At 41.3% G+C, this 13,109-nt stretch overlaps 1 protein-coding gene across 4 annotated transcripts in view; it reads right to left on the bottom strand.

Moving 5' to 3' along the window:
* Positions 1 to 13,109, bottom strand: part of DMGDH (dimethylglycine dehydrogenase) — a 72,694-nt gene that overhangs the window by 33,624 nt on the left and 25,961 nt on the right. For all 4 annotated transcript variants that reach the window (XM_005685299.3, XM_018053674.1, XM_018053675.1 and 1 more), the window contains 5 exons: positions 6,197 to 6,366; positions 5,568 to 5,721; positions 3,412 to 3,577; positions 2,821 to 2,951; positions 1,306 to 1,523 (listed from right to left, as the gene is read on the bottom strand). In XM_005685299.3, coding sequence (XP_005685356.2) covers positions 1,306 to 1,523; positions 2,821 to 2,951; positions 3,412 to 3,577; positions 5,568 to 5,721; positions 6,197 to 6,366 — 839 coding nt within the window. The remainder of the gene's footprint in view (positions 1 to 1,305; positions 1,524 to 2,820; positions 2,952 to 3,411; positions 3,578 to 5,567; positions 5,722 to 6,196; positions 6,367 to 13,109) is intronic.

Below are 13,109 nucleotides of genomic sequence, written 5' to 3'. Positions count from 1 at the left end.
AAGTTGATCAAGATAAGGAGTTCAAGGTTTAAACACCTCAACCCCCAACTCCGTGGCCCCAGATCGCAAGGCTTAAACATACAGGCCACTGATGGCAATTATTCGGATGTTCCTCACTGTGGGATAGCCAGAGCTTCTAATGGCCCCCGCTTCCTCCTTCTCCCCTACTTGATCATTTCATTCACCATTAGAACCACAGGCAAAAAAGAAAAGAAAATGAAACCCAACTCAAAGAGTCGGCTTGTTTTTTACTTTGCTTATGTTTGATTCTGGTCGCCAGTTTTCCGAGGTTGGGTGGAGGGAGGATGGGGAAAAGAGAAGCCTAGGGAAGAGCTAAGGCCTGTATGCCGTACGCAGAGGGCTAACGATGCGGTGCCTCTCCAGGACAGGAGCACCGCGTACCCGAGTGAAGGCTGGGCGCCTAGCACTCCTGCAAAGGGACGAGGAGTCTAGAGGAGATTAGGAGGGAGCCCAGGGAGCCCGTGGGGAACTGGAGAGCATTCATTCTTCCCTGTTTCTAGTACCTGCTACGTGCCATCATTGCCAAGGAAGGCTTCTCTAACACACTTAGAAAGAAAGATGAACAGCGGTAATGCTTTAAGGGCAGTGCCTGCCACATTCAAGATGTTCTCTAAGGGAGACCACTTTGAATCCTCCCACATGGAATCAATCCTAAAGGAAATCAATCCTGAATATTCACTGAAGGACTGATGCTGAAGCTGAAGCTCCAATGTTTTGGCCACCTGATGTGAACAGCCGATAACAAGTGTCATTTAGAAAAGACACTGGTGCTGGGAAAGATTGAGGGCAGGAGAAGAAGGCGGTGACAGAGGACGAGATGGTTGGATGGCATCACCGACTCAATGGACCTGAGTTTGAGCAGCTCCAGGAGACGGTGAGGGACAGGGCAGCCTGGAGTGCTGTATGCAGTCCACATTGGTCTCTGTGAGTGACCCCACTGGGGTCACAGCGTCAGACACGACTGCGCAACTGAACAACAACACAGAATCCGCTGCCCTGAACACCCTGTCATCCCTTCCAGCTATTCCAACAACTATCCTCTTTGCACTTTCTGACCTACCTTTCTGAATGGTAGGCAGCTAGCTATGGGCCTGGAACCACAATTGGGAATCTGCAGAATGACTTTCTCAGACTCGGAGTGAATAAACAGAATTGTCAGAAGACTTGGGCAGGAGAAATCGTCCTCCAAAGTTACACTGGAGAGACTGAACATGTGTGTGTGCACACATTTCCGGGTGCTTCTAAGTTTTAGAGACTTACTCTCGGTTGCTTTCCAATTCTTACCAGTATAAGATATCCTGATAGCAGTGACAGGAATGTTGGAAACCTTTAAAGACTTGGTTTGAAGAAACTTGAAAACATTATCACTAAGATCTTCAGAGGTCAGTTTCTGTAGCACCTTTCTTGAATATGGTCCTGTGACGCCAAGGACTCCAAGCTCATCAGTTATGTTTTTAATTTCAACATCACATCCACCTTTGATTGCCTCTTCCTCAATCCATCTGCATTTGAGATTCATAAACACTGTGTTAAGTCTTGCTGGAATAACACATGTTGGTAACAGATTATTTCTCTGAAGATATACTGTGTGTTTAAAATCACCAGAAAATCCCTAGAGTGTCATTTCATATAATCAACAAATTTTTAAATTTGAGGAAACTGAGTCTCAGAGATAGTAAATGATTCTTTTTAAGCTACTCACTTACAAATATGCAGGTGATTTTTCACATTACAGAAGGATCCTTCCATTTAAATAAGCTCTGTCACAAAATTTTTTCAAACAGTGACAGCCTTACTGCATTTAAACTAATGAGTCCATCTTGGGAAGTTAATTTAAATCCAAATTTTCTCTAATACCCATACATAGGAGACACAATTGTGCTGCTAAAGGTTAATAATGTGCCTGCCACCAGACACATGCTTGCTTTGACAATCACAAGGAGAAGATTAAAACTCTAAAGACTGGTTTCAATTTCTGGGTCTTGATTGGAAGCCAGTGAGAGAGGGTTTGCTTACAATGTACTGAGCAGTCCCTGGAGCTACACAAGTCTGTCATAAAATGATCATCTGGACGGGCACAAAGCTAAGTGACTAAGATGGCTCCTAACGTTATCTTGGATAGGAGGATGGAATTTGCATCACCTTACAACTAGAGAGAGAGTCTGTTGGAGTAAGAGGTTTATCAAGCAACAATATTCCAAATATTTTAGAAATACTAAAGACAATGTATTTTAGAATAGACTAAATAGTAGGCTGAAGATTTATGTGAAGGACAGAGTTGGAAAATCAATGATTCCAACACAGCGATGGGCCAGGGAGCACAAATATGGAAAAGAAAAAGGAAGAAAACCCGGGAGGCAACGCACTGACATGAACCAAATGTGAGCATCAGAATCAACAAGGCTAACTCGAGCAGGTCACTTTAACCCAAACTTCAGTTTCCTCACCTGAGAATGGGCATGATAAACACCCTGCAGATAAGTCTACTAAAAGAACTTACTGAGATAATGTGTAAAAACGGTTCTGACATATGAGTGATCCCTAATAGATAGGAGTTAATATTATTAGAACCAGTAAACCCACTGGTTTACTTTACCTTTGGGAGAGGGATGGTTATAGGGACCCTCACTTGAGTAATTTCCTATGAAAGACATGACATTTATTTAAAACAAGAAGGTTTAAAGATTTTAAGTTGTGTTTTCAATTACTGATTTAAAAAGCCCACAAAACATAAGTACCCTCAGTGCAAGACTGGATCAGTCATAATGCATATAATTTTCTTAGTACATGTACACTTACCTAAGATCATGAAGTTCTGACCCAGAACCAGTTACTAATAGAAACTCCCCAGGAGACTGGTGAGAGACAGTCAGCTCAGCATATACTCGACCTTTTGGTGTTAACATGTGACTTATATTTGTAAAACCCACCTACAGAAAAGAATAAAATCTTATGTATCCTTTCAACGCCACATGGAAATAAAAATGTGGATGTCAACAACGTAAGACATCTGAATCTTTTATACCAATTGTGTGAACTATCTGTAAACCTAAACCCATTCATTTTGAAGTTTGCAGTTTAAATGATCATCATAATTACTGATCACAAAAATTACATTTCAACCAATCTGGGGGTTCCTGTTGACACAATTAAACAAAGCCATATGATCCTTAGATAATAATTCAGTCAACAAAAATTTAAATTTGAAAATTAGCTAGACTGCCCTTCACTAGTTGAAGAATTCTCATGTTCATACAGAAATCATTAGGTGAACTGAAATAACACATTGGTTTTTTGAAATAACACATTGGTTTTTTGAAATTGAGGGGATAGAAATTAAGCAGGCCAGGATCCTGGACCTTATACCCCTACCCCTATAATGTTATTTACCTTGGGAATAACATTTGCAAAGACATGGTCCAACAATCTAATGGAGTCTTTGCCTTTGATGTTAAACTTGCCAAACGGTGACAGGTCAATCACCCCTACTCTTTGCATAACCTGTTGATACTCAGAGCCCACAGGCTCAAACCAGTTTGTGCGGTGAAAACTTGGCCTGAAACACAAAACAAGTTATTTGTTTAAAAAAAAAATTTTCAGAATATTTTTATAAGCTTTGTGTGCTCCATCATGTCCGACTCTTTGTGACCCCATGGACTGTAGCCCACGTGGCTCCTCTGTCCATGGAATTTTCTAGGCAAGAATACTGGAGTGGCTTGCTTCTCCAGATTCCTACTCCAGAGACTCTTCCTGACCCAGGGATCAAATGTGTGTCTCTTACCTCTCCTGCATTGGCAACTGGATTCTTTACCACTGAGACACCCGGGAAGCCCTAACAAGCTCTACTTGTCTAGACATTTTCATTTGGGGGAAAAATGCCACCTGTTCTACAAGTCATATACTGGAAACTGATTTTTTAAGTTACTCATCTATCCCTTGACCTATTTCACAGTGAATGAAGTATTAATTAGCTAGAAAATAAGGTAGGCTATGTGGGCTCTCAGATTTGAAAAAGAGCTTAAAATCACCCAGTCCTTTAGTTGTCAACCTTGTTACGTATCAGAAGCACCTGGTGGAGTATTTTAAAAATACTACTTTGGGGGACATAAAGCAGAATATATGGGGGGTAGAGCTATCTTGTCTGGTGCTTCTCAAGTGTCTCTGTAAATACGTCACTTGCACTTGTTACAGATTCTGATGCAGCAGGTCTGGGGAGGGCAACAGATGCTGCCCTCTAACAAGCTCCCATGTGATGCTCATGCTGGCCACCTGGAGTAAGCAAGCATCTGGCCCAATATCTTCCGTTTTTAGAGAAAAGGCACAAAGTGACTTCCGAGGCCTTTGTACTAGTTAATGACAGAGCGGGGCCTGGAGCAAAGGTCTACTGACTGACTCATTATGCAGGGGCCTTTCTACTTTACGGAGTAGACTATTCATGTGGTATTTTAACTTTAGAGGAGGATATGTTTTCAGTGGTTTAATTATTAAAATAGTAGAAAAAACAGGCCAGGTCCAAATAGTACAACATGAAGCATAGATCTGGCATTTATCTGGGTCACTTAGGAAAAAAAAACCAAGCCAGTATTTTGTCCCCAGGTGATCTCCATTGGCTGACTACAGAGTCCAAATTCATTAATCAACAATTGGCCCACTGCTATACTTTGAACCGTTTAGGTCTGATTGTAAAGTAGACATCAAAATCTGCTTAAATAAGCAAAGTAACAGTCAGAAAAAGGTAACAACTTGAAAACTTGTTTTCTCTTGGTTTGCGTCTTCTCATGAGAAAAAAGTATGTAATCATTATTAATCCTAAATACAAGGATGGTATGCGACCCAAATACTATGTCAACCACTTTAGAGGAAATCAGAGAATCGTTTCCGTTATATGCTTTATGTTTTAGCTTAACCTAAAATAGTAAGTAAATGACCTTTTCCCCTAGTTTATCAACAGTGCATATAATTTGCATAATTCATTGCACACACATTAGAAAGCAGTAGCTTTCAGCTATTCCCTTATAAACAGAAAATCCATATTTCCATACTGTTTTCATACTATGTGATTCGACCAGGCATCTTAAATCAAGGTAAACCTTGAAAAGCCAAATAAAGGGGATTTGGAGAGGGTGGGAAAGGTTCCTCTGAGCAGTTGGAAAATTCCAAGCAGAGGCTTCACTTGGGCCGATTGTAGGTTTCTCGAGGCCACATGGGTCCTTAATGTGGGCCAGTGTCCCATGGGATAAACTGAGGCCTCCACTGCACAGAAATTATTTTTATGGAAAAAGGCTCAATGCTGTTTGGAATAGGGCAGAGTGAAGGCGTGGGAGGAGGATATGATGCTTCTCTGGGGTCCCCCCATCCCAGTCCCAGAGTTCATTCTGCAGTCAGAGCCACAGGTAGGCTAAGTCACTCATTTGCCTGTACCCAGGGTCCTGGCCTGGTTTGTAGAGCCAGTGTGGGGGATATGGGGCTTCTCTAGGGTCCCTCCATCCCACTCTGAAAGTTCACTTTGCATTCAGAGCCACGGATAGGTTAAGTCACTCATTTACCTGTACCCAGCGTCCTGGCCTGGTTTGTAGAACCAGTGTGGCTGCTCCCAGCCTGCATGGAACCCCATGGAACACTTAGACTCCAGGGTTTTATAAAGCCCACTGACTCGCTGAGTTGGCCTCCCAGCAAATCGTTCTTCTTTAGGATAACCAACTGAAAAAAGGAAAACCCATACCCTAAATAACATAGAACCAAAACTACAAAGTATTCTGAAGGGATTCAGAAAACAGAAAACACAGTACTTAAAATCCAGAAGCTATATATGTATACATATACATACACATAGCATGTATGTAAAATAAACATATATAAGCTTAATACATAAGCATATATAATAATACGTATTAAATTTACATTTTCAAGAAACCAAAACCATCATTTATAATGATCATCAAAGGTAAAGTAAAAATAGGTTTAAAAGTTAAAATCACTGATGCATTCCTCACATTAAAGACATATATTCACATAGATTCCTTTTTTGTTTTAGAAGCATATGCTTTTTAGACTCCCTAACCATTCCCCAATGATGCACAGAATAAAAAGCATCTAGAGTCAGAGGTGCTGTAAGTCAGTTCTGAACAGACAGACAATTCTGAACTTCCCAGACAGCGGTAAATTTGCACCTTACCGATATTGTTGAATCCGTAAGACTCCCTTGCTTTGGCCTCGGTGTACTCAGTTGTCGTCCACTTGCCATAGCGATTGGGATCCAGTTCTATCAGATCAAAAGGTGGTTCTCCGTGCAGGATCCAGTCGCTGAGATATTTCCCAACCCCACCAGCATGGATTATGCCGTATCTTTCAAATATAGAAATAAATACCCTGTTATTAACACATATTACTTTCCAGCAATGAAACATGTCCAAATATTTCACAAGGCCTCAAAGCTGGAGTGTTCTATGCTATTCAGAACACACAATCAACATAATCTTTATACTATCATCTTTTTCCTCAAAAAAAAAAAAAAAAGTTTAAGCATCCAAATTAAATGCGCCTGACTTGATAGCTAGTTAGTTTCCACAGTTTCAAGAGACGCATGTCTGTGAAATAGCCTATGACTCTTAGCTAGCAAGGATCTCGCTCTAGGAAAATGGAGGCAAGGAAGCACACAGGCAGAGGAGCTTGGCACCTTATCTTGAGCTATGATTATTCTCACTAATAGGAATCTTGCAAGAGAAATACGTGCACTCTGGTGTGGCACACCCATCCCTTCTCGGACTCAGTTTAATTTAGGTCCCTTTCGCAACGATCTCTGTACAAGGACTTGGGCCATTATCACAGAGGCACACAGACAAAGAGGCAGTCACCCAAGGACTCGAGGGGAAGAAGGGGAGAAACAATGGCACCTGTATTTTGCAACCAATGAGTCGCTCGGTGTGGAGGATTAGCTTGTTTCTATACCCACATGAAGATACTTTGAAACCAAAAACACAGGCTTCCCTGGTGGCTCAGTGGTGAAGACTCCACCTGCCAATGCAGGAGATACAGGTTCAATCCCTAATCTGGGAAGCAGCTAAGATCAGGGAGCATGGCTGTAGATCTTATGCAGAGCTGAAGAGCAATTAAGCCCACCAGGTGGCTCAGAAGGTAAAGAATCCTCCTGAAAAGGGGGAGACCTGGGTTCAATCCCTGGGTTGGGAAGATCCTCTGGAAGAAAGCATGGCAACCCACTGCATTATTCTTGCCTGGAGAATCCTGATGGACAGAGGAGCCTGGTGGGCTGCAGTCCATGGGATTGCAGAGAGTCGGACACGACTGAGTGACTTAAGCAGAGAACAGCACAGCCACATCTATTGAGCCTGTGCTCTAGAGCCTGAAGCTGCAACTACGGAAGCCTGTGTGCCCCAGAGCCCCTGCTCCTCAACAAGAGAAGCACCGCAGCGAGAAGCCTGTGTACCGCAGCGAGCGTCGCCTCCACTTGCTGCAACCAGAGGAAAAGCCCAGGTAGCAGTGAAGACCCAGAGCAGTCAAAATCAAACGAATAATTTTTTTTTAAAAGACCAAGAACAGAAGTGGCAAGTAATTTTATATCAGATGGAGGAATCAGGGTTTAATATCACCCATGTGAGGTTCTACCCACTCACTCTTGTGGGTAAAGTCTCGGGTGGTTCATCTGTGGTTTAAGTCAAGAGAAGCTTTCAAGAAATTGGATGAGTAGCAAGTCATGGGGAGAGGACTAGGAGCAAAAAGGAGCCACATTAGCAAACGTCAGAATGTAAGAAATTCCAGTACCCCAGATGACAACTACTTAGCCAGCACTGAAGCTTCTAAAAACATGGGAGGACCTTAGCAAAGACTGGAAATGCTAACTACCTTTTTCTACAAGATACCAATTTTACTGTTTCATAAAAATGATTTATATCATTTGTTATAATGATATATTTCCTTATATTTGTTATAAGGACATTTCTTAAGCAGGATAAAGAGATAGCAATTTATATTTCTCTACATAATTTTGAAAAGAGACTTGATTTGGCTCATCCAAATCACCCACAATCTCACTAAGTATCAAGAAAGCAAAAAAAATTAAATATATGCTTAAAATAACTGTGAACTACTTGCATAAACTGTTTATTCACTTAACCAGTTCCAGTGTCTGACTACAACTGTTACCATTTTTGAGAGCTAGAGATACTGTTTACAAGGACTGAAACTATATAAAGTTCTTTTGGCATTCACTGAGAGCTTACCATTTACCAGGCATTGTTTCCCCCTAACATCTACCAGCTGATTTATGCTTTAGCAACTCTATTTTACCAGTGAGAAAACCAACCTGCACACAGGAGTTAAATAAGGCTGTCACACTGCAACAAAGTGCAGATTTAGGATACAAACTCAGTCATCTGACCCCACACTCTGTTATTGGACTTTACTTCTTTAATGGTCCTTCTTCTTTTTTTTTTTTTTTCTGCCAAGACACACATAACAGAATTTATATCCTTGGCAGACTCCTAGGGCATAGCCAGGGTTGTGCTTTGGTTTCGTGTGGACTCACTACCAGACCATCATGTTCTTTATCTTTCAACAATGCATATGAGTAAATAAATAGGCCAGAGTGCTGCTGCTTGAGGCAAATCCTGAATATAACCTATTTATTTATTTTTATGTTAAATGTGTTTATTTTTTTTTTTAACTTCAGAGTTTTTATTTTATACTGGGGTATAGCTGGTTAACAATGTTGTGATTTGTTTCAAATGGACAGAGAAGGGATTCAGTCATACACATATATGTATCCATTCTCCCCCAAATCCACTCCTATCCAGACTGGCACATAACATTGAGCAGAGTTCCATGTGCTATACAGTAGGTGCTTGTTGGTTATTCATTTTAAATATAGCAAAAAGGAAATTCCCACAAACTTTAGCCTTATAACCCTTATTAAGTTATATGTAAAATCTCATACAACACATCTGTTGAGATGGATGAAACATCTATTGACAGCCCGAGTAACTGAGAGTGAAATGCATAGAGTAAGAGAGATCTGGGTATAATTCTTGTTCTGCCACTACCAGTTGTGCGACCTTGCAAGTTGTGTGACCACCCTGAGCTTTAGTCTCCTCATGTGCACACTTTATGGTGCTGGTGGAGAATTAATTGACATGGCATTTTAAAGCAGATAGTAGGCAAGTGATACATGGTGGCTGTTGGGTCCTTGTATAACCAACAACAGAGTATGCCTCTGCCCAGTGGAAAAGATTTTCATAAGGAAGTAATGTATAACATGGAAGTGAAAGGGAACTTGCTGAGGAAAGAAGAGTTAGGCTTTTCTTCTATGTCTAGCATTTATCTGCATAACCCATTATTACATGGCCCAGCTGCTATGCCTTTGGAGTGTTTGTGTCTGCTTTTTTATAATAACTGTTAAACTGTCAGGCATTACATCTTACAGCACTCTCCTGTCTTTAAATTTGCTGTTTGTAATCTATTCTAAGCCAAGATAACTAGATTCAGTTCAGTACAACTCATTAAACATCTGGGGAGCACTGTGTCAGTCACCTAGAAGCAGGAGGACTTGCTATATTTGGGACAAAAGTAAAACAGCTTTGACTAGAGTAATGAAAATGAGCACTGGCATATCTGCAGACAGTTTGCAAATTCCTATTCTCTGGACTAGAATAACAGACAATACTGAGATGTGATCCCTGGGCCCCTCTCCAGACTATTGGATCAGGATCTATAGGAGGGGGTTGTATGGGAATTACGTTTGCTTGTTGGTTTTCCAATTCAACACATCTCTCATGGATTCTAACGACAAATAATAGGAATTTCACAGGTAAGATGCAAAGGAGGATGAAAAACACATGCAACTAAGGACAGAGTTGAGATTTCGCTTTTTAACAAACCCAGTGGCTCAGTGGTAAAGAATCCACCTGCAATGCAGGAGACTCAGGTTTAATCCCTGGGTTAGGAAGATCCCTTAGAGAAGGGAACGGCAAGCCACTCCAGTATTCTTGCCTGGAAAATCCCATGGACAGAGGAGCCTGGCAGGCTACAGTCCACGGGGTCACAAAAGAGTCAGACACGACTGAGTGGCTCAACAACAACAGGTGATTTTGGTGCTCAGCCACATATATGGAAACCACTGGCCTTCAGAACTGTGGACGGGATCCCTGGTATAAGCTGGAAGGGGCAGTCGACGTAAGCATTCCACCGTGTTTCGTGAGAACTATTTTAGCAATCTCAACTTTTAAATAACAAAAATGTCTTTTGGGGTTAGGCCAGATTGGTCAGAGAGAGTGAGGCACTTTGATCCATCCCTACCATTTGTCCTTCCCACTCACCTCACAGTGTGTACAACCTGGGGAAATTGCTCAGAACAGTCAGAGCTGGATGTCAACATCAACCCCACACAAGCAGATACAATGTCTAGGTGATAAGTAACTAGTGTTCTAAAGAAAGCAACTTTCTGCTTACCTTAGTAATAGGTGTTCTATTGAAGTAGAAATATCATGAGACCAGGTATACTGTCTGTTTGTTCATAGATAAAGAGCAATGATTCACAAAATGTATTGACTAAATCAATATTCAGTGATTCAGTTACTCGCAGGATCAAAAATAAATAAAATATTTAGGAATAAATTTAGCAAAAGAAGCGCAAAACTTATACTCTAATAACTACAAATCACTGTTGAAAGAAATTTTAAAAATCCTAAACAAATGGACTTTCCTGGTAGCTCAGCTGGTAAAGAATCCGCCTGCAATGCAGGAGACCTGGGTGTGATCCCTGGGTTGGTAACAGCTGCTGGAGGAGGGCATGGCAACCCACTCCAGTATTCTTGCCTGGAGAATCCCCATGGACAGAGGAGCCTAGTGGGCTACAGTCCATGGGGTCGCAAAGAGTCAGACACGACTGAGTGACTAAGCTCACGCACAGCACACAAACAAATGGAAGAGATCCCTCTTGTCTGAATCACAAGACTCAACATTGTTAAGATGGAAACACTCCCCAAGTTGATCTACAAAAACGCAATCCCTATGGAAATCCTAGGTGGTTTCTTCAGAGAAATTGACAAGCTGGTCCTAAATGTTACGCAAAAATATAAGAAGCCCAAATAGATAAAACGATACTGAATAAGAATAAAGTTGGAAGAGTCACATTTCCCAGTTTCAGAACTTGGTGAAAAACTACTGTAATCAAGGCAGCGTGGTACGGGCCTAAGAACAGACCCACCGACTAATGGAATAAAATTGAAAGTCCAGGAATAAATCCAAACTTATGCAGTAAACTGATTTTTTACAAGGATGCTGTGGGACAATAAAAAAAATAAATATTTGGCCTTTGTCCTCAGTTCCTGGCATAGAGCTCCTAACACTTTTGGAATTTATATTTTTTTGTATGCTACGCTAACAGTTGGCTCCATGGAGAGGGGGCAGAGGAACCAGAAGGCTTCAGAATAGAGGCTGGTCACCAGAAGTTTAATCACCAGTGATCAGTGGTTTTAATCCATTGTGCCGATGTAATGAAGCTTCCACAACAACTTCCAAACCACAGCGTTCAAAGAGCCTTTGGGTTGGTGAATCCACTGAAGTGCCAGGAGGATGATGCACCAGAGAGGCTCATGAAGGCCCTGCAGCAGATCCTCCCTCCCAGACGTTGCCCTGAGCTTCCCTTCCATACGCACTGTTCCTGAGTCGCATTCTGGAGAATAAGCAGGTAAAACTGAGTAAGTTTTCCTTGAGTTCTGAGAGTCATTCTAGTGAATTAGCAAAACTGAGGAGGGGTTGTGACCTCCAAATCTGTAGCCATTCAGTCAGAAGGACAGGTGATACCTGGAAATTGAAACTGGTATCTGAAGTGAGGATGGTTTTGTGAGCCTGAGTGGGCTCTGCACTCTGAGAGTGAGCATCAGATTTGAACTGAAACTGTTGGACACTCAGTTGGTGTCCGAGAACTAGAGAACTAAGTGCTGGTGTCAGAAGTAACATCAGAAAAAAAGACATCACAGATGCCAACACTATTTAGTGAGTAAGAGCAGTCTTTCAACAAGTGATGCTGGGACAGTTGGCTATCCTCAAAAGAATCAAGCTGCGTACCTACCTCACAGCACATACAAAAATTAACTCAAGATTGATTAAAGACCTAAATGTAAGTGTTAAAACTATAAAACTCTTAGAAAAAAATAAAGCTATAAATCTTCATTAACTTGGATTAAGTAGTAGTTTCTTATATATGATATCAAAACTACATTCAAAAAAAGGAAACACACATTTTGGACTTCATGGAAATTAAAATTTTTGTGCTTCAATGGATATCATCAAGAAAATTTTAAAACCCACAGAAGGGGGAAAATTTTGCAAATCATGTATCAGATAAGGGTCTTATATCTAGACTAAAGAACTTTTACAACTTAACAATTAAAAGACTAATAATCTAATTTCTTAAATGGGCGAAGTATACAAACAGACACTTCTCCAAAGAAGATACACGAGGGATGCACAAAAGAAACACTCCCACATGCGCAGGCCTGCGTGTTGACTCTATAGGTGATTCCCTAGGCTCCCAGGTCCATTATACCTTCCAGACTCTACAGCTCCGTCTGGTTTTCTACCTCTGGATGTTCTGAAGACTTAAACTTAACACTGTCACAAATTCAACTCATTATCTTCCTGGTTGTTGCTTCCTTTGACCTCAGCAACCACAGAAGTAAGTTGGAAAGTTTGCCATCATTTGCTCCTTTTCTCTCTCCCTTAAAACCTAATGCAGTCTGTCACCAAATCTAGGTAATTTTGCTTCCTATCTCTCAGTCCCCACTGCTGCTTCCTTAGTTAGTTCAGACCCCAACCTCTCTACGGTCCTAGAAGAACAGCACCCCAAGCTGTCTCGTGCCTCTGGTCAGACTTCCTGCCTTGTTCTCAGCTATAGCCCAGTGCCCAGCAGTAGACCTGGCACAAAGCTGGCCAATCACCAATCATCAGTTGGATAAATGGCCAAACAAAATGGGGAAGGAAAAATAGAACATTAGAAACTGTGATATGATAGTAAAATAGGCTTGACATTAATATTCACCAAATTAATGGGACAAATGTTAGAGATGAAAGAT

This window comes from Capra hircus, chromosome 10 (assembly GCF_001704415.2).
Source record: "Capra hircus breed San Clemente chromosome 10, ASM170441v1, whole genome shotgun sequence".
Taxonomy (NCBI): domain Eukaryota; kingdom Metazoa; phylum Chordata; class Mammalia; order Artiodactyla; family Bovidae; genus Capra; species Capra hircus.
Note: the sequence above shows the minus strand (reverse complement) of the source record. Positions and strands in the feature narration are given on the sequence as shown.